Source organism: Leuciscus leuciscus (assembly GCF_965113295.1).
Source record: "Leuciscus leuciscus genome assembly, chromosome: 16".
NCBI lineage: Eukaryota > Metazoa > Chordata > Actinopteri > Cypriniformes > Leuciscidae > Leuciscus > Leuciscus leuciscus.
The window spans coordinates 19977745-19999260 of NC_138740.1; the positions used below are offsets into that span (position 1 = coordinate 19977745).

Sequence of the window (21516 nt, forward strand, 5' to 3'; positions counted from 1 at the left end):
GTTGATGGAAATGCCTCGTCATATTTGATAATCGAGTTCACACTGGAGGACCTGATTCAGATCAACAGAGGGATTAGCATCACTTCACTAAATAGAGACAGATTACATGCCACTCTGGCTTTTTCAAACCGACAGGCTGAGATCATGCTAATAACCCACATGGCACTAGCCTAGCACGCTCATTCTGAGAAGCTCCAGACGCTGTCACCATGTCAGCTCTCACGGCCATGCTCGATTCATTACAATTCTCCGGGACTTTGTTGCCGTGACCAATTTGAGGGAGCCGAGGAGAGCACTTGTAAAGGTTAAAGCGGCCCTCATGATTTATGGGCGGCTGACAGTTTTGCATGGCCTGATATCCAGAGCCAAGCAAGCAGCTCCCACAAACACAGTGTGATTAAGAGATTTACTGTCTCGCTCCAGGCAATCGAGCAGCATTTGCGCTGAGGGTTTTGTGTCGTCTTTTGGTCCCGGCTTTAGTTGTGCTTTCAGTTTCCCTTTGCGAATGTTGTCAGCGTGAACTAATGTCCCCCTCGCATGTAACACACCTGAGGTATCCGTCAGACATAGGCTACATCCAAAAACGTATAAATGCTGCCTTCGAGGATACAGGAAGGCTTCAAGGCACGTCCAAATCCAGTGTTAGCTGGCCTTCTTGTCTCCTGAGATCCCTTCATCTGATCGATTTTTGAGGGCAGCATAGATGTATCCTTCACTACATTTGATATCCCACAATCCTGTGCTTTCCATTCTGTGACAGTTAAGCTAAAAAAATAAAGATGGTGTCTGAAAGTTACGGTTGGTAGTCAGTTTGTGTAAATGTACAATTTTGACCAACTCCTGATGTCATTTCTAGCGAGAAATTACTATTGTAGTAATATTTGCTTAGTTATCAGGGAAGCTCGCTCTATTTTGCTGTAGATCATTAAACCCTTATGTTGCCTCAAGTCTGTTCGAAATGTGTTTCATGAGGTACCGAGGTGAGGTGCGAAAATGCTGCCTGAAAAGTCATTGCCTGATAGGGCAGTGAGGCAACAAGTCAGCTGCCTATGTTTCCGGATGGAGCCATAGTCTAAATTACTACTTAATTGATAAAGCAGTCCATTAAGATTGGCTTGGAAACCTTGGATTTAATTTGTAGTCGTTGAGCGACCGAGATTAGGAAAATGGAAAATAAATCAGCGCTCTCTCTCCCGGGTGCTCGTTTACATGCCAACGTCTCCATGGCCACATAATGATGATCGCAAAATAACATTCAAAAAGATTCCTCTTTAATTGGCCATAGGGTTAGGTCTCGGTTTTCAATGGCCATGTGGAAGCCACCATGTGTTCTCATTAGTGTTTTAGTGTGAATATTGTTGCCCTCCACCTTTTAAGAGCTGCAAACAGCTCCTCTCATAGCTACTTTCCCTCATTATCACAGTGGCAACAGTGATCTGACTCACCCTCCATGACCAGACCATCCAGCTCCACACAAGCCCCCCTTGCAAGCATTTGACGTCCTCCCCTGACTCCTATTATTTCACAGTAAAGGCTTTTCCATGCCTTGCTTGGCCCTGCACTTGCCCTAGTCTGTCCTGTGGTCTCAAGTATGTCATTAAGGTAGCACCTGACCTTTTGGCCTCTTGGAGAACTTGCTGTGGAAGCATGATCAGCATCATCATATTCAAATTATGGTATTAATGAGTCCCAAATTACTTTTGGTCTGTACCCAGGTTCATTTATATGAATAATTATTTGATTTATTCAATGAACAAGTATTAGTGTTATACCTATTATGTAAGTAGATAATATTTGGCTTTGTGTACATTTATTAAAATGTGTGCCTTGGAGAGGATAAGCTTGGATAAGTTTTCTCTTCAGTTGAACATCTTACAGGTTTTTTCTTTCCACAACCAGTCACTTAGGGTATTAAAGTCGGCATGAAACATTGTTGAAACAAGTTGCGATTAGAATTCCCTTTTTTCATGTACTTTATATCTAAATGAAAAGGCTTCTGGTGGGAGGAAGAAAATAAAGGGACGAGACTTGATTTCGTCCTCAGGAATTGATTGAATCTTACTAAGTTGGGAATTGATAACTAAATGGAAGCAGATCTGAATGCCAGTTTGCAGTCAGTTGTGTAGGATATATAGCCCTGCCCACTGTCGAGACATTTTGAGGGGTAGGGGAGGTGCACATTAATTAAAAAATATATATATATTGATGTGCACCGATAAATCATTTATAATAAACGGCAACATTCTGTAAAAAATAAGAATGGTGACTTTTAAGGTATGGTTTTCGGAAAAACCTCTTTGATGTATAATGTGAAAAGTCAGTCACTTAATATAATGGCATGTTAACTTCAGTAATGCAGACTTCTAGAAGAAGAAGAAGAAGAAAAAATAGGTCCAAGAGTCAATATACATGCAGGAGAATAGATTATTTCACTTATTGCTCAGATTATCATTATTTTATACATGAAATAATATTTTTATGATGGTTTTTAATATTTAAAAATGTCTGAAGAAAATTATTTACAATGATAAAATTAACATTTAAAGACACTTGAAAAGAAAAAATAAACAAAGACATGAGACATCTCCTAAATCGCATGCTGTTTGAGTTTGCAAACGTTAAAGTATTTTCAATATATTATGAATGTGTGCAGCATGAATGAAATCCAGACATTGCTACATGTGAGCTTCCTTGTAGTACGTCATCCGACATACTTTTTCTCACCTACTGTATAGAAGTGAAGTGGGCGTATTTGAATGCAGAGCTGGATAGAACTTTCTAGATGGTTTTAATAAGAACTTTCTAGATGGTTTTAATATGACCTTCATATAACAAAAAGGAAAAAAAGTTGAAATCTTTTAGTTTTAATAAAAATCAACCCCCTGGGAAATCAAAGTTCCTGAAGTCGAAGAAACTCCCATTTCTAGATTTAATCATTGTATCCCAGAAAACAACATGAGCAACATGCATCCCAGCTCCCATGAGTCTAATCATCTAGACATCTACTATAAACAGTCATCTGCAGTAATGACAATAACATTTGAGTGTATGACTTGATTTATGACTCAAACAAGTGGTGCGTGAATTTTTATCATGTTTTAGTCAGACTGAAGTCTGTAGACTCCCAGGGATGCAATTATGAGCTTTTAAAAGTTTCTGCCAACAACATTTGCAAGTACCTACTGTATACTCAAGTGGTGGTATTTTACTTTGCATGCCCTCAAAGTCAAAGATATCATATACACTTTTGAGTAATACTCTTTAACCACTTTAAAATGACTTTCACCCTCTGAGTTCCTTGTTTTACTTCTCTGAATGCTTTTCTTACTGATGCACATGATGTTTTGCTCCTACAGCTAAATATTCATGAAGTGTAGGATTACAAGTAGGCCTATACCATACTTTTATTAAATGTATATTGATAGTTGTTATGCATATAGAATGTTTGCCATTTATAGTTTCATTTAATTGATTAATTTAATTTGACATTCAAACATACTTAAATATGAGCCATAACCTAAAACCTCATCTAACTTAATATTTTGATAGTCTCCCCTAGCAATTACTATACTATCTTCAGCAAGTACATTTATTATGCTCATAGTTTGCAACAGCCTGAATGATAAATGCTGTATTCTGTGTTGTTGATTTTATTATTCTCTTTTTCTCTCTCTCTTTCCCATCACTCCTGCTGCAGCTCTCCAGCAAGTTTTGGGAGGTAAGACCAATGTTTTGTCTTTTCATATCTGATTTGCTAGAGCTGATAGTGATGGGGGTGTCATCCTTCCTTGCATTGTCAGTTTGCACTGCAGTTCTGGACCGACACGAGTGGACTAAAATCACTCTCCTGCACAAGGCAAAGGCCGGATTCGAGATGTAATTGAGCGAAACGTGCCGTTGCGCGTGCTGCACCGGCTATAGGCGAGGAAACGCTAGACGGTAGAGTGTTTATGTTGTGGGCGATTTTATAAGGATCGGTCTCCCGATTTGCAGGGCCAGAGGCTCGGGGGTCCAGCCCTGCAGCTTTTATGATCTCTGAATTAGATCTGCTGAATTAGACCGAGTAGGCCTAAGTGCAACCCAGGCTAGGATTAAGGCAGCTGGCAGTGGTCATGCAAAACCTCTCTGCCATATACAGCTCATGGGGAAGATAAATTGAACCGCAGTTAGAGTGAGAGCAGTGTAGGAGATGAATTCTGCAAGGCTTGACACTTCACAATTTTGAATGCTGGAGAAGATCCCAAGTATATATATATTTTTTTTCCAACACCTTCTCTGTGAATGATAAAACTTAAACGCTACGGCTTGTGATGTCCGTTCTTTTGTTTTAGCTCCAAGGACCTCTATATTTTATGTGGATGGATGGGTTACGTTTGAGGCCTGCTGAAACCCATCAACTCGATCTTGATTTTCAAAAGCTAGTGATGAAAAATGTCTCTCTGATCGAAGAGATCCATGATGCCTTGGTTATTTAAAATGTATTATATTGTGCCTCGGAGCTGATGTGATGTCTGGGCTTGAAAATGATGATGTACTGCATTATTCAGCAGATGTTAAAACACTGTTAACAGATACACAGAAAAAAAAAAATCTTGTTTTTTATTTATTTTTTGTGAGCAGATTGAAAATTAAAATAGCAAGAAGGAAATGGCAAAAAATAAATAAAAAGCCAATATAATAGAGGCGCAAGTCTGAGGTCTTGCAAAAATGAGCAGTCTATTGTGAAAAGGTCTGTGAAAAATTTACACTCACGGATGCTATTGAAGGACTGTGATCATTGCCAGTGTCTGTATTGTATTCATTCTCAACAGAAGAAGGTTATCTTAAAGGCCACCCTGACACTAGTGGATGACAGAGGCCTTCTTTTACAACATGTGCTTTTAGCCTACACTTTTAATCCTCCGTTTCCCTTTTGAAGAGCTCAAGTGCTAGGACTATGCAAACATCAAATGGCAAGAATTGTACTGGGATGTGCCATTATAAAGCAAGTGCTTGTGTCTTTATTGGATTGAGGCTTTCATACAGTGTCAGCACTTTGTTTCCAGTGCAGAACGCATGAAAACAAAAATGACACTCATTCAAGCAAACTCGCAACCATGCCTTTTTCATCTCCTTCTCTGGAATGTAGTGTGACATCTAAACAGCTCGATTTAGGTGTCCCATCAGTTTGTGTATGTACAGCATTAAAATTCTGTCACATGGAGATTCAGTGACTGTCTGTGGATGGGCCTGTTTGTGTCTGGGTGGTCACAGGAAGATGGAGGTGTTGTAGCTAAAAGCAGGCATAAGAAAATGGATTTTTGTGTTAGGTCAGATACCTCAGCCATGTACTGAAAATACCAGCTTAGACCTGTACAGATGTGTTAGTTTGTTAGTTCAATGTTAGTTCATATGTAGCACTTAAAACATTTCAGCACGGATTTCTGTTCAAATTCTCATATTTTACACATTCATGTGTATTTATAATTTAACCTCAAATCTAAATAGAAATGATTGGAAATTCGTAGATTTAAATGTTATAGTTCACACAAAAATGAAAATGATCCCATTATTTACTCACCCTCATTGTATACAGTATGAGTTTCTTCTTTCAGCCAAACACAGTCAGAGTTATATTAAAATATATCCTGGCCCAAAAAATCACATCCATCATAAAATGAATCCATACGTCTCTAAATGCCTTCTAACAGTCGACTAACAGTCGAAGAGTGACCTCTGACCTGACGTATTGAAGAACTAAAGCACACACAAAAATATATTGTTGGTTTAACTTAAAGTAAGTTACCTGGTTGCCTTAATATTTTGAGTTCATTCAAATAAAAATAAAAAATGAGGTAATACGATGGAGATTGGTTCAATCAACAGAAACTCAAAATATTATGTAATCTGAACCACATTAATTATCTAAGTTGATTTGACCAAAAAAATTTAATAAATAAAATTGTGATAGATCATGATTTATTTAATTTTTTTTCACTGCAGAGGATAGAGCAAAACAAAACCCCAGTCACGAATTAGAAGTCTAAAACAAGAATTTTGGAAAGAAAAGTCAGAGGAGCTGAGTAAATAATGGAATCATTTTTATATTTTTGGATGAACTAACCCTTTAATGCAGTTTAGTTACACTTTATTTTAAGGTGTCCATGCTACAGTGTAATTATACATTTAAGTACTTAGTAATAATTAACTACATGTACTTACTACATGGTTGAAATGGGGGTTGGTTTAGGGTTAGTTGCATGTAATTATGCATGTTTTATAGTTATTACTACGGTAACTGCATGTGACGTAACAAAGACACTGTAAAATAAAGTGTTACCTTTTTTAATGAATCAAGGATGCATTAAATAGCTCAAGTGAAGGTATTTATAATGTTACAAACAATTTCTATTTAAATAAATTCTGTTATTTTAAACGTTCTATTTATCAAATTTCTGTTTACTCAAAATATTAAGCAGCACAACTGTTTTTAACATTGATAATAATAAAACATGTTTCTTGTGCACCAAATCAGCGTATAATAATGATTCATAGAATATATTGAGAGAAACTAATTTAATTGTAATATTTGACAATATTGCTGCTTTAACTGTATTTTGATCAAATGCAGTCTTGTAAGAGACTTTTTTTAACGGTAGTGTGTCTTTTTATTTATTTATTTATTTATTTGGTGTTCATTGTTAAAATGGTTAAATATATATTTAGCATTTCGAGTATAAACTAATTTAACATATTGTGAATGAATGTGAAATAACAATGAACAATATCACTTATAATTATAAATTAACCTCAACCTAGATTAATAAATGCTGTTGGGGGAAAAAAAAAGTTAGTTCATGATACCAAATGCATTAACTTGTTAATGAATTGAACCTTCTTGTAAAGTGTTACCAACTAAACATCTCATTAAACATCAGTGTGCTTTGTACAGTCACAGAAACATGGTTTATTTTCAGCATCTATTTTTGCTTTTATACATAAACAAGACTTAAAACCACCAAACTGGATGACAACCATTTCAGTTCACCAGCAGTTTTCATACAGTCAGTGTTGTTGACCTTGTAAATATGCAACATATATGCAAATAAGACTGTTACTTTTCAAATAACAATGTTTACAAATGTACAGTGTGAAATTTTTAAACATGACTACCCAGGATTAATTACTAGCCTAGAGTAAAGTATGAGCAGTGAGAAGCAGATAGATAACCCAGAATTACGTTTAACCAAGGTTTAAAAGAAATCTCTAGATCCCTGCAGGACACGGTGTTTAACTCTCGTTCACACTTCTTACTTTGTGTTGAGGTCATATGATTTGACAGTGTGTGTGTGTGTGTGTAGACAGCATGTTTTGGGATCTTGATATGCCTCAGTTAGCCGTCTGTGCTCTCATGCATACCGTGATCTTCAGGATGTTTACAGCCTTATCATACCTCTGCTTCCATCCTTGGAGGAAAAACTCTTATGTCACTGCTGCTCACTTAGGCATCAGTGCCAGTCTGGAGTGCCGGAGCATAATCCAAAGCTTGGCTCTTCACTATCCAACTTTTGCTCCAGTTAGGCAACACAGAGCAGGCTTGACCGCAGTGACCATGACCGCCAGCACCCGTGAGAGGCATGTGAGGACGTCAGAAGAGGGAGTACAGCTGGCTCTGCCATGCCCAATCCTCCCAGTGCCTTAGTGACCTTGGCATAATCCTCCATCTGAAGGAAAACCTCTAGGAGTTTCAGACTAATCCCCTCACAGCATATTCAGGAGTTTTTTTTATTCAGTGCTGTGCAGGAGCTAATCAGAGATCATGTTTTGATATGCAGTAGATAAACAATCCGTTATGGCTCAGAGTTTTATGTGCTGAGCATTTGCAAAGCATCTTGCGGCCAGTAGCTTATGGGACTCTGACAGTCACTTGTTCCCTGAGAAATCTTAGTATTCACCGATGGAGTCAGCAATGTGATTTTTCTCTTTTTATAATGTTTATGATCATGCGACTGGAGATAATGCTATGCTCTACTAGGGGTGTAGCGGATCGTAGTTAATTCGTGATCCGTGCAGATCCTGTCCCATGGTTCGGCATGCGTGTTAAAGGGATGGTTCGGAGTAAAATCAACCTAGGGTCCTTTGCACCATGACCTCGAGCCAAGCACTACATCCTTATGCATCGCTTTCTGCCAGAACTTTTACGTGCTTTTCCCTAATCACTGAAGTGACCTCGACGTCCGGGTTAGCGGTAGCATTAGCCATCAGGCAAGTGTTATTTAAATACTCCTGATGTACTTACAAACTTTCCAATGCCTTGTTTTATGAGTACAGAACCTATTTGTACAACTGTATAAGTTTGGTACCATTCTGGGCATTATTAGGGGGGTAATTTACGAGATACAGCCTAGGATCCATTAGCGCCTGCACTAAGCCATTCGGCTGATATCTCTAAATAAGCTCTAACTTTAATAAAAGTAATAATAAAACTTTTCGACCAAGGAAAAAAAGCTTCTGGGGGGATGTTTGGCTCGAGGTCATGATGCAAAGGACCCTAGGTTGATTTTACTCCGAACCATCCCTTTAAATTACTACGTTTTTTTTCTTTCTATTCTGACTTATAACCGAGTGAAACGGCTTCACAAACAAGAAGAAATGATGAGCAGAACTTTTGTTAGTCTGGATTTGATTGGATCATTGTCTTTTGCTGCAGTCAGTTATGTCTTAATTGAATGTAAACCATTTAGAAAGAAAACCCATGTGTATCAGTATATTGGGTCTGTGCATTGTCTTAAAGTGACAGCAACCTAATGTACCTGCTGTCGTCTGCCATTTAATGTCAATTAAACAACAAAGCACAGAGAAAATCACTCTTGATTGAAATACTTTTGAAACTTGAATAAGGATACATTTTTTTAATGCGGTTTATTTTATTTCTATCGTTGTATTTTTGTACTATTGCTCATTTGTTTATTTGTTCTTATTTTATTCCTGACTCTTTACTTGTCTTTTAATAATGTTTGAAATGTATATTAGTTAGGATAGTTGTTTTTGCTAAGTCCACGCTACGAAATCCCCTTGCAGGAAAAAAATCAAAAGGAAAAAATGATCATCATGCCTCGTATTGCACTTTAACAACTGAGTATTAAATACTTAAAGGGATAGTTCATCCAAAAATGAAAATTCTGTCATTATTTACTCACCCTCAAGTTGTTCAGAGAGTGAGCAAATGATGACAGAATTCAAATTGTTGGGTGAACTATCCCTTTAAGCATTTTGAATGTAGCTTTTGTTAAAACCAAAACCAACCCCCCCCCCTTTGGCTGATCCGTTGCACCCCATGCTCCACCGCATGACAAGCTATTCTTTTTTGCTACATCAAATAAAAAAATCCAGCACACAAACTCTTAAAACTTAAGTTTTTTTTTAATCAGTTTAACCTTCAACATAACCTTTCCATTGAACAAAAGGTTCTTTATGGTGAAAAGAGGTTCTTTAGATTATTAAAATGTTCTTTACACTAAATTTTCTAATCTAATATAATGGTAATATCTCTTATCTTGAAATAATAATAATAATTGTCCCGAATATCTCAAAGTAATGATGTTGTCTTAGATATAATGATCTTGAAATAATGAGATGAGATTTCAGTGAGATATTTCAAAATAATGAGATCATGTCTAATTATTTTAAATTAGTACTATATCATTAGTTTGAAATCTCATCATTTCAAAATGAAATTTAGATTGAGATCTCGTTTTGAAATATTTTGAGGTGGTTTAGGAGATATCACATTTAAGATATAACACCTAGATACCAACTCAAAAATTGTCAAATTGAGTGTATCTATAGGGTATCTTTTAAAATATGAAATATCTTGACGCTATCTTGAAATAATGAGACCTCTTAAAATAAGATGCTATCTAATTTTGAGTTATGCATTTTTCCCCTCGAATTAACTTGTGCTGATTTTTGTTTTTGTTTGTTTGATGTGGCAGAAATGGACTTCCATAGAATTCAGTAAGCTAGCAAGCATCATATTGCCTTGTTTCCACAGCAACGTAGGAATAGGCCAAAATGTTAGGATGGAATTATGTGGAGTAAATCCCATAATTACTTTTTCTGTTTGGATGAATGTTATGAAACCGCAAAGGCAATGTTCTAAATTTCTAGTTGAGTGTCTGTTGAATTTGACTATATTCACCAAGATATGCATATTAAATCCTCCCATACATTTTGCAATATGCATTTTATGGGCCGAAACATTCCTTGTAATGGAAACACGTTAACCTAAACAAGCTGTTTTGATTGTCTGGCATGAATTATTTATTTATTTATTTTATTTGCTCACTTTTTATTATTCCTGCATGCAATTTGATACTCTCTTGCCATTTAAAAAAATATCTCCCCTCTTCCAGAAAACAATTTATGAGGTAAAAATGTTTATGGCTATGTTATTGACCTATTTAAGCAAATTGAACTCTTGAAAACCACTTTCATCCAGATTTAGCCAGACAGGTGGAGGTGAACGGCCATGATAACAGAGCAGGACAAGAGCAGAAGTATGAGAGTGAGGCAGGCAGACAGAGAAACGAAAGGGAGTGGGTTAGATGCGCCGGCAACGTCATACTAAGGGAGACACGGGAGCCTGTTGCTATGCCAACACAGATGGGCCACCGCATTTTAATGCAGACGTCCGCAGCAGGCCTCTCCACGTCAGACAGCGCTGTGCAGGCAATGACGCCTCGCATTTGCATTCTAAGAAAATAAATGTTTACATGAAGCATACGCTTCTTTTTAAAATACCAACACCTCAAGGCTACCGCTGCTCTGTCTGCTGTTCTGCTCAGTGTGGTACGCAGCCGCTCTACCTGTTTCATATTGAAATGTGCATCGCTGGGAGGGAAGTGAGACTTCTCCATGAGCCATTACTGTCCGTCTTTGTATCTCTTGGTTAAATTAGCTGAATAAATTGTTCTCTCTCTCTCTCTCTCTCTCTCTCTCTCTCTCTCTCTCTCTCTCTCTCTCTCTCTCTCTCTCTCTCTCTCTCTCTCTCTCTCTCTCTCTCTCTCCAATTCGAGAGAGAGAGAGTGTAAAATTGATGTTTGTGGGAGACTGACTGCTTGTTGTTCGCAAGTGAAAAATCCTTAATGCAACGCAGCATTGAGGTGTGAGACCAAAATCAATTAATATTTAATAATTATTTCTGAATGTATGCTTGTTCCTTTTAGTTAAGGCTGTTGAGCAAGAAATCTGAATGTAAACACAGCGTAAATGCCTCCATTTCACAGTAGAGCGGCTCCGTAAGCTTTTTTTTCGCTGTGCCGACCGTTGTTTAAATATTTGTTAACAAGGTGTGTGTTGCTTTTTAATTCCCGGTTGGTTGTGTGCTCCCTTGCTATCTGTTGATGCAGTTGGCTTTTTCACTGTACTCAATTACATCCCAGTTTGTAGGTAATTTCATCTTCATTTTTCAAATTTGAGAAGTCACTGTGGCATAAACTGTTATACGAAACAGATGTGGCAGCTGAGATGTGACTAGTGACGGATGGCACTTTTATAGGCTTTTGTGACTGAAATTAGAATGAATGAGGCAAAAGAACACCATTTCAGGTGGCAGAAACTTCTAAAACATGCAGATGCCTGGATATGGGGTCATTTATAAATAAAATACGTTCTCTTTATGTGTCTAAAAGTGTGAGAGGCACATAAATGATGTATCATCTTCAAAAGCGACGCCTCTTAGTCTCTGGGCATCACAACATAAGGTGTCACCTCACCAGACCAGATAACCTCTGCATGAGGAACGACATGTTTGCAGTTTTTGATGGATGAATGAAAGAATAGATTAGATAGAAAAATGGATGGTTAGATGGTGTTGTGTGTGTGTGTGTGTGTGTGTGTATAGATAGATTTGCTTTGGCCAATGGTTTGCTTCATTGATGTTCATGTTTGTGGTTTATGAATGTCGCAACCTTTATTAAGTTGAATTTGTCTTATTGTTTTGAAAATGTATGGATTAAATAGGATTGAACTGAATTCATTTCCTTTAATGAGCTCTGCATTTGAACATGTGAGTACATGCCCCCAAAATGGCCCATAATTTACCATGAGGTACAAGTTCATGGGCTACCCAATTATTATAATTTTTTTAAAGGGACCATGTATATTTTAACTGCTGGTCACCATTTCAATTTCACAGATTTCACAATTTTTATCACCCTTTTGCCTTCACTGGCATTTAAATAAATAAAAAATATTTTTTGAATGCCTCTGCAGTGTGACAAATTACTTTTTAAATGTACAAATAGTCCATGCGCCCTCTCCATTAATATAAAGTCGTAAAAGCTGCTTGAATAACAATTGCAATTATAAAAGAATTAGTGAAATGCTGTTTAAAATGGTTTTAGATGGAGTACAACATGTCACACCGCAGGACATATCCACAAAAAAAGAATTTCATGCCAGCTAAACCCTTTTCTGAAATTCTTCTCAAACTTTGCCATGACAAAACATATATTTGAGGAGCTTTAGCATGCAGTATTGCATACTAAAATATAATTTGCTATAATATGCAATATAATAATCAATATGCAATTATATTATACTTTGAATAGTCACATTATATATTTTAATATTTAAACGAGCAAAGGAAATATCCCACGGCAGTTATTTGTTCTAAAACACATGTAATGCATTGATACTAATATAATGTGCTAAAATATGATTTTATGCTATACTATAATATAGGGGTGGGCGATATGGCAAAAATATCATATCACGATTTTTTTCAGGAAAATCACGATTAACGATTTTATCACGATTCTTTTTTATGTTGGTTTTACTATTTTGTGACTGAGCATTACAGCCAAACTAATGTCCATATTTTAAAAACAAAGCCTTAGGTAACAAAATATAAAATAAAAAAGAATGGCAGACGGGGCGAAGATAAAAAATATTTGTCATTATTTTTTTTGTTATTAAATATTAAGATCAAAGATACACATTACACACACAACTTAATATACAAATTAAATAAACAGTGCTTTGTTTTCAGCTACAGGTGTATTTAACAGTAGCATTGAAGAAAGTAATTAAATGAACAAATATGAAAATAAAACAAAACATAGACTTCACTGTATAAATTATAAATTGATACTTTTAAAGCTACTATTAAAGTTATCAGTCAAGAGCAGTGAGTGATTTTCTCTTTGCATTTTGTTGTTTTATTAACAATAAAGGGATAGTTCTCCTAAAAATTCAAATTGTCATAATTTACTCTCTCAAGTTGTTTTAAACTCGAATAAGTTTCTTTCTTCTGTTGAAAATAAAAGTTATTTGGAAGAATGTGACTTCCATAGTATATTTTTCTCCTATGGAAGTCAATGGGGACCAGCTACTGTTTGTATAGCCACATTCTTCAAAATATTAATATTAGAAAAATATTAGAAAATATTAGAAGGAAATTAATACAGGCTTGGAACAACATTATAGTGTGTAAATAATGAGATCATTTACATTTTTGGGTGAACTATCCCTTTAAGGACAAGCGGCAGCGTGTTTACTATTACTACTGTCTCTTTAAGAGCTGCACTCGACGCATCTTTTATACACGCATTTGACAAGCAGATTTTCTCTCAATTTTCTCAAGTTTGCTTTCACTTTAGACATCACCGACTTTGTTTATGTAAACCTTGTGTGTATTTGACAGTATTAGCACAATAAGACTCGATAGATAACTTAGTCCAGTATCCAGGCGCTGGTAGACAGGCTTTTAGTGCATGTGAGCTTCGCATGTACGCGCTGAGAAACGCACACGTTAGAACAGCGCATCAGCACGCGAAATAAATGTTTAACCGACAAGGCATTAAAGCACATGCAAATTATGAACTTTTGTGAACTGTAGTGTCCCGTTCCGCTTCGTTAACATTTGATCTGAATATACGTCGCGTTGTTCAGTATGTTGGGACAGAGGCGCCAGAACAGCAACTGAGAATGCGCGATACTACGATATTTCTTCAAAAGCAGATCGTGGAGACATTTTAATCGTCCACGATCAAAAATCGTCATATCGCACACCCCTACTATAATATGGTTTGATAAAATTTGACTTTAAATGCCTTTGAATAATATTTAAATGAGCATATGTAATACTAAAATATAATGTATAACATTTATATGATATATTTTAATTGGTGGTAATGTATTAAAGGGGGCCCATTATGCCCCTTTTTGCAAGATGTAATAAGTCTCAGGTGTCACCAGAATGTGTCTGAAGTTTGAGCTCAAAATACCCCACAGATCATTTATTATACCATGCTGTAAATCCATTTTTGAGGATTATCATGTCAGTAGGGCTGCACGATTAATCGCAATTTACATGAAATTGCACCTAAACCGATTTGGCTTATCGCGATTATGAAATCGCAAAGGCTGTTTTTATTTATTTAATTTTTAATGCGCATTTTGTCATTGATGTACGGCTCTGTAAATGCTGCTCCATCTGAAAGCTCTGAGAGTTTGAGTCACTTATAACGTGCATTTGAAAAAGCAACACGCATCAAACATCTTTCCAAACATGAGAAGCATTTATGAACATCTTGTCCAGCAAAAGACCACATTTAATAACATGCTTTTACTCCAAACTCACTTCATGACGACAGTTGAGCATCCTTCTGTGAGATGATGTGGCTTCTTACACAGAATAAGACAAGTCATGTGTATTAGACATGTTTAATCAATCAAAACGTTTCGATCTTCAGTTTATTCAGCTACAGCGATAGTATGATGCCGATAGTAGGGATTTCCTGGAATGATGTGCGTTATCGTACTTCTGCGGCGGGGCATATTTGGCGTGTCTGGGAGAGAGCGCCCCTGGCATTCAGATGAAGCAGCATTTACTACCGATCAGCTGCACTGACAATTAAATAATTAATTAACGACGCATTAAATAATCGCAGCCTTTGCCAAATTGCGTGCGGTTTAATTGCGATTAATCATACAGCCCTAGCGGTCAGTCTCACATGACATCGCAGTTCTTCGTCATCATGAAAGTTATTATTTGCATGCGTTTTAAAGCCATATCAGTTTAAACTTCTGATATATGGTTTTCTGAGCGCACACAGACGAAGCACGTGCGCAGAACGCTTGCTGGCAGACGCCGCGTTTCTTTCACGTCTTATTGCGCTTAAACTGTCAAATACACTGAAGGTTATGTCAAAAACACACAAAGTTTACATAAACACAGTCGGTTATATCTCGGTTATAGTCGGAAATCGCATGTGTATATTAGATCTGTGAATTAAAGTGAAAACAGCGTAATATGCAATATCTCCTGCTATATATGCTGTTAATATGAATAAAACAACAAAAGAAAAAAAAATCACTCACTGCTCTCTTGACTGAATAACTTTAGTAACTTTAGTAACCACAATCGGGTGGTTGTGTACACAAACTGCTAATTATGTTAAAAAATAATATGAGAATTTTGCAAAATAGGTCCTTTTTAATATAAAATAAAATAATATAATGAATAGTCATATCATATATTTGAATATTTAAATGAGCAAAGGCCATATCAAAATATTATTTGAAATGACTTTGAATATTCATTTAACCATTTGAATATTTAAATAAGCAAAGACAATAACCCCTTACTTGTTCTAACGCCCTTGCATTAGTTGGACAGTGTTCAGATACCGCCATTGTGCTTTCCTTAGATATTGTCTGTGTATTATTGTTTACCGTATCCCTTGCGATTTCACAAATTGTAATTCTCCATGAGTTGCAGTTCTCGTCCTGTTCTCAAAAACCAAACCATCTTTTATTGTCTCGCTCCCTTCATTTGTGATATATTTTTTAATGGAACTGGCTGCACAATGACTAGTAACTCCCAGGTACAATGATCTATTCTATAGCCGTGTTATCTCCCTAATAGAGTGCAGCATAGAAGTAGCAGGGCAAGCGACGATACCGCGGTAATTGTCAAGGAATCACACAGGAACATCAGAGAGAACAATGGCGCTATAACTCTGCTTTCTATAATCATAATGTTTCTTTGTTTCACGGAAATGAAACTCATAGGCAATGAGAGCTCCAAGCAGGCCCATCCTCTTTAAATCCGGGATTGTTTTTGCCATGTGTTTCCTTGGAGGTGCATTTGGAATATGAAGGAAACATTCTCCCTTTTCAATTAAATATCGCCTTGAATGCAATTCAGCTCACCAGAGAGCATTTCGTAATGTGTGGCGTTCCTGACGGTAATCATATTCCTCGCAAAATGGAATAAGCGCGTAAAGGCGTAAATGGAGTTAATGAGGATTTTCGCGAAGCTCCCAGCTGATGCATTATTTTTTTTGATCTTGTTGGTGTGCTTTTGCTTTCCAGTTTGTTTACTGCACTGATATGAAATACAACCTGATTGACATCTCACAGGTTTCCTGTGCCTGACCCCACCATTTTGGTTGGCTCGTCTCATCTCATCTGGATTTGCATAGCAATTCCTCCTGATTGTCTTCTGCATTTCTGTACGACTCTCCATCACATTAGTCGGAGTAAACAGCAACTACTGCACCGTGATTACAGAACTCAAACTGCCGGATAATGGCTCCCGCATCGGTGTGTGTAATTGATTGGTATTGAGCTGTCAAGCTGCATACATTATTACAGCGCTGAAATCAACTCGCAGGCTTTTGTCTGTTAGTAAGACGATAGACCGTCTGGGACGGGTTGCCTCTGTGCTCTTGGGAGAATTTATCTCGGTCCCTGCTGCTTTTTATGAGACATTTCCTCACTGCTTTCTGATCTCTCTTTGCTATTTTATGAGACTGTGGCTTTCGATTGCAACATTTATGGGTGTAACTGCTATAGCATAGAAGCTATGATCTAAGGAATGCTATCTGCCAAACACTAAATATGTGCTCCATTAGGAGAAAAAGCATTTTTTTTGTGAGCAAGTGCCTTTTTGGCACTTGTGCCAATTGAAATGCTTTTTTCCTTACCCTTTCCCCTCCCTCCCTTCCTTCCTTCCTTCCTTTTTCCCTCCTTCCCTTCCTTTCCCTCTTCAACACCTCTTATTGCCCCCTTCCCTTGAAGAACTGTGTGTGTTTATTTTACCTTCCTCCTTTTTTCCCCCCCTCCCCTTTGGTTTCCTTCAAATTTGGCATCCGTGTTTGCCTCAGGATGTCTGTCACAAACTGCAGTCAAACGTTGTGACAATGCTTTTCGTTTCCGCCCGTGCCTTTTTTTATGACCCTCTTATTTCTTTTTTCCTTTTTCCTGTTTTTTCCTTCAAGGTCTGGCGCACCTGACGTTAAAGAGCCAAGGTATGGGGCCTCTCCCATTTCTTTTTTCTTTTTTCCCCCAATTCCCCCTTTTTTGTACCAAACCCTTGCTTCCACAACTCATTTAATCTACCTTTTTTCCTTCCATTTCTTTGTCCCGTTGGTTTCTGTGCCCTTTCATTCTCTGCTATCTGTGTGTTCTCCATGTGCGTCTCCTCACCCCTGTCCTGTCCACTGGCCCAGCCCCAGGAGCAGCTCCTCTGATGGCCACTCCTGCAGCAGGTAACGCTCTTACGCTCTCCCTCACATGTTTGTTTTGGTCCTGGTGTTGTGCGGTCACAAACCGTACCCAGAATGCACAGAGCCAGAGCTCTGCTGTCATTCTAGCTGTTTGGCTCTATTAAAAAAAAGATAGTTTTGATTGAATGCTGCCGATTGAATGCGTTTTTATTTAATATGTCCTAATTGTTCTTGCTTAATTTTCTTTCTTGATTATGGGTGTGTATTTGAAATGCAAATGTACCCGTTTGAAATGTTTCTTGCCTCTTCTTTCAGCTGAAGTGACTCATTGTGGTGGCTGATAACTGTCATTACACTATCTATTATACACTTCACATTCTTTTATCGGCATGTTCGCTGAATTGCAGTATAGTCAGGCTAAGCTTTAAAGCAATTATTTTTTTATAAGAGTAGTCTACTGTGCTGCCACTTGAAATGCAAAAAACACTTCAGTCAAACATATTTATCTAACAAATTTAGACAGAGCTCACTCCCTGTCTGCAGCAATAACTGAAGGCTGCTTGATTCCTTGATTCCCTTACTGACCTGTCAATCTTAATTACTTCAAGTGATTACAGGCCTACGTGAGATAAGCATGGTTTGCTAATTGCAGGATTTGCTAATGATTGGTTCATAAAGCTCATACGAGGATGTGTCTCCATCAAAATATCAAAATATCCCATGTGGTCCTCTCTCTCTCTCTCTCTCTCTCTCTCTCTCACACTCACACTCACACTCACACAAATCTGTATATAAAAAAAATAATTTGTTTTTAACTTTCTATTCATCAAAGATGGCTGAAAAAACTACAATTACTCTCTATTAGTTCATGTTAATTAATGCATTAACAAATGAGACTTTAAAACGTGTTACTTTGTGAAGTGTTAGTAAAGAATCCATTGCCTTAAAAAAATAATGCAAACAAGTCATTGGACAACATTACTTGGGCTACATATAAAAAAATGCATGTGCCTTGGATAAATAAAAATGGAAATTATTTTAATCAAATCATATTGTTGCGCCGAAGCTGCAGAGCTGAATGGACACATGTAAACCGAAGCTCTTTGTTAACTCAATGAAACCTTAATATTACGACTTATATCTGCACAAAATGACCCGAATGTGAAAGTCAACGTGTCTGTGCTGCTCTGAATGTGTAACTCCTGTTGTGGACGGGTTTTTCACGCAACAATGTGCAGAAACACGACAACTTAACTCAAAAAATTCACAGCCTTATAGTGTTCTCATTATAATGTTATGTACATGACCATATACGCCAAGAGAGTGTGGCGGTACGTACCGTGAGTCGTGTATCGCAGTTTTTCGGTTCGGTTTGAATTTCGTTACACCCCTAGCGTTTGCGTAACAAAATATCTGTTTTATTTATTTAATTTTGTTCAAATAAATGCAGCCTTTCAAAAACAAAAACTATAACATTTCCATGCTGTGTGGTATAATTTCAAAGCTTAAAGCTTTTTTCCCCCTATATAGCTTTCCAGTTAAATCAGTTTAGATTATTTTCAGTATTTGAGTTTGTAATCTGGCGACTACAAAATACTAACATGCTGTAATTCATCGTGTTTGTTTATTCTCAGGATTTTTAAGAATTAAATTGGCTCTATTCCAAGACCTAGTGAGCTGCCTTGATGCCTAATGCTACATAAACAGCTGCCTTCCAAGACAGCATCCTAACCATAATGGATCTTCATAAGTGACTGATTCGGAACTTTCTGCACAGGCAGAATCTCAGCATGCCACATAAATGGCACTCTGGAGACAAGAATCAGTTCATTCCAATAGAGTTTAGGAATAGCTTGTTGCTAAGATACTGATAATCTATTCTAATAAGCAAAAAAAACACACTTATTTAAAATTTGTAGTATTTGTAAAAATATATATTAAGATTTCTTTAGTTATGATAATACTGAATTAATTACAAGTATATCTTAATCAACATTTCTTTAGCACTGTTCGCCATCGTGGATGTATGTCTCCACAATGCAGGCTGGGTTTTCTTTCTCTCCGAAGGATTCATGCTGTGCTGCCTTAGTATTTGACTAAGTAAACAATCAGAATCATTATGTTGTCTACCTTTTGGAACACTGTGCCAATGATGATGCCTTAAAATGCTGCCTACATATGCAGATTCATATATTTTGGAACAGAAAAGCTGGATGGCAGCGTCTCCAAAAAAAAAAAAAGAAAAAAAAAAAGTACGCCGTCTGCCCACCAGGAGTACTTTAACCTCAGTCAGGTCCTTTATATTATTCAGATGAACTGAACAGAGTTTAGAGAGTTGTTTAAGCTCCAGAGTCAGCTGAGGTCAAGACAAAAGACAGCAGAGAAAGAAGACTCTGCCCCTGTGGGCTCTGAAGTGTAATAGAGACTTTTAATTAGTGTGGGTGGGGGGAATTCGACCCAGCTGGTTAATTATTAGGTACTAATGAGTGACCTTAATTACTAGCTAGGATGCGGGACAGTAGTCTTCAGTAGACTTTATTTACGTTGCACCTTTAACCATTTAATGCAAAGAAGAAAAAAAACAGAAGCCCATAAATCAGAAGAACGAGAGTAGCAGATGACCCAGCACGCCGTCTTTGCTTCCAGCCTTTGTCTTATGAGCTTCAGCTCTACACAGAGAAACTAATGCTGAAGGGATAGGCGCTCATTTTTCTCAACTCGGCCTCTGGCTGTGCTCGCAGATCAAACGTTCCGAGATTGATCAGTTGGAGAAAAAAGGGACCTTTTTTTGTCAGCTTTGCTGGGTCTCGTATTGACTGCAAAACTGAGTTTAGATGCTGGTCCTGATATGTTTTGCTACCTCACAAAATATTTAGAACTACTGTAACTGTGGTCCACAAGAATTACAGCAAGAAAGCATCAACATTTAATCATGGGTGTATGGGACACCCCGCTGCCCTCGCTGTGTTGGGGGACCACATCGCAGATTCACCTATTTACACGTAGCATTTGATTTATTTATTTTATCTTTAGAACTGAACTAAAGATGAAAGGAAAATATGAAGTGAAGCCCAAATTAGGCAGAATAAGCAGAATATCATATAAAATAGTGTTAAATTACAGAAAATATCGTCAGCCTGCAGGCCTTGATGCTTTGATGCAGACAAACAATAGATCAAATAAAGATCAAGTTTGTTTTTTAATTAACTTTTTTGGTAACACTTTATTTTAAGGTGACGTAATTACACGTTACTACGTGAACTTACTATAGTAATAACATTAAAGTTTGCATAATTACAAGTATCTAACCCTAACCGTAACTCTATAGTAAGTACATGTTGTTAATGCAATTCATATTACTCAGTACTTATTACCCCACCACCAGCACGGCTAGTAATAGTCCGCTCCTGGACTGAAGTTCTTATCAAAAAGTGTTCTTTCACTGTACATTTTTTATTGTGCAGACCAGAGCATGTGAGCGGAGTGGAGCGGGAGCGAGCGGGGAGTGGGAGCGGGCGGATCTTGGACAGAGCGCAGAGCGGCATTTTTAAAAGGACGGAGCGTCGCCTTATTTCCCGCTCCAATTTCGCTCCAATTTCGCTCAGTTCACACCACGAGTCTGAAGCATGCTCAGTCAAACCTAAACCAGGATCCATCTGTCTTGCACAGTCATCAACAGTAGACTATTTTCAGTCAAAACTCGGCTCAATAATGCAGTTCAAAAAGTAGGCTACTTCAAAAAGGAAAATGAGAAGTCATACAGGTGTAGGCTACTATTAATATAAAACTAACTAACAATGATAATGTGGTACAAGAAAACGAATGTGAAAACATCGTTTCAGTCAGCAAAGATTCATTTTGGAATCTCAAAAGACACATCTCTCGAAAACATGAACGTGACCTACGCGAACACGCAACAAAAGGTTAGCAAATTGAATACGGTAACTTGTAACAAAGTGTAAATTAAATATAGCGTAATATTCAAACAAATTCGTTTTTTCATTCAAGTAGACCTAAT

General features: G+C 37.3%; 1 protein-coding gene across 2 annotated transcripts in view; it reads left to right on the forward strand.

Annotated features, from left to right (window-relative positions):
• nrxn2a (neurexin 2a) overlaps positions 1–21516 on the forward strand; it is a 390641-nt gene that overhangs the window by 61385 nt on the left and 307740 nt on the right. Inside the window, exons 3-5 of one of the 2 annotated variants that reach the window (XM_082141011.1) lie at positions 3698–3718; positions 17271–17300; positions 17502–17540. In XM_082141011.1, the coding sequence (XP_081997137.1) occupies positions 3698–3718; positions 17271–17300; positions 17502–17540 (90 nt within the window). The remainder of the gene's footprint in view (positions 1–3697; positions 3719–17270; positions 17301–17501; positions 17541–21516) is intronic. The other variant, XM_082141009.1, reaches the window with a different exon arrangement.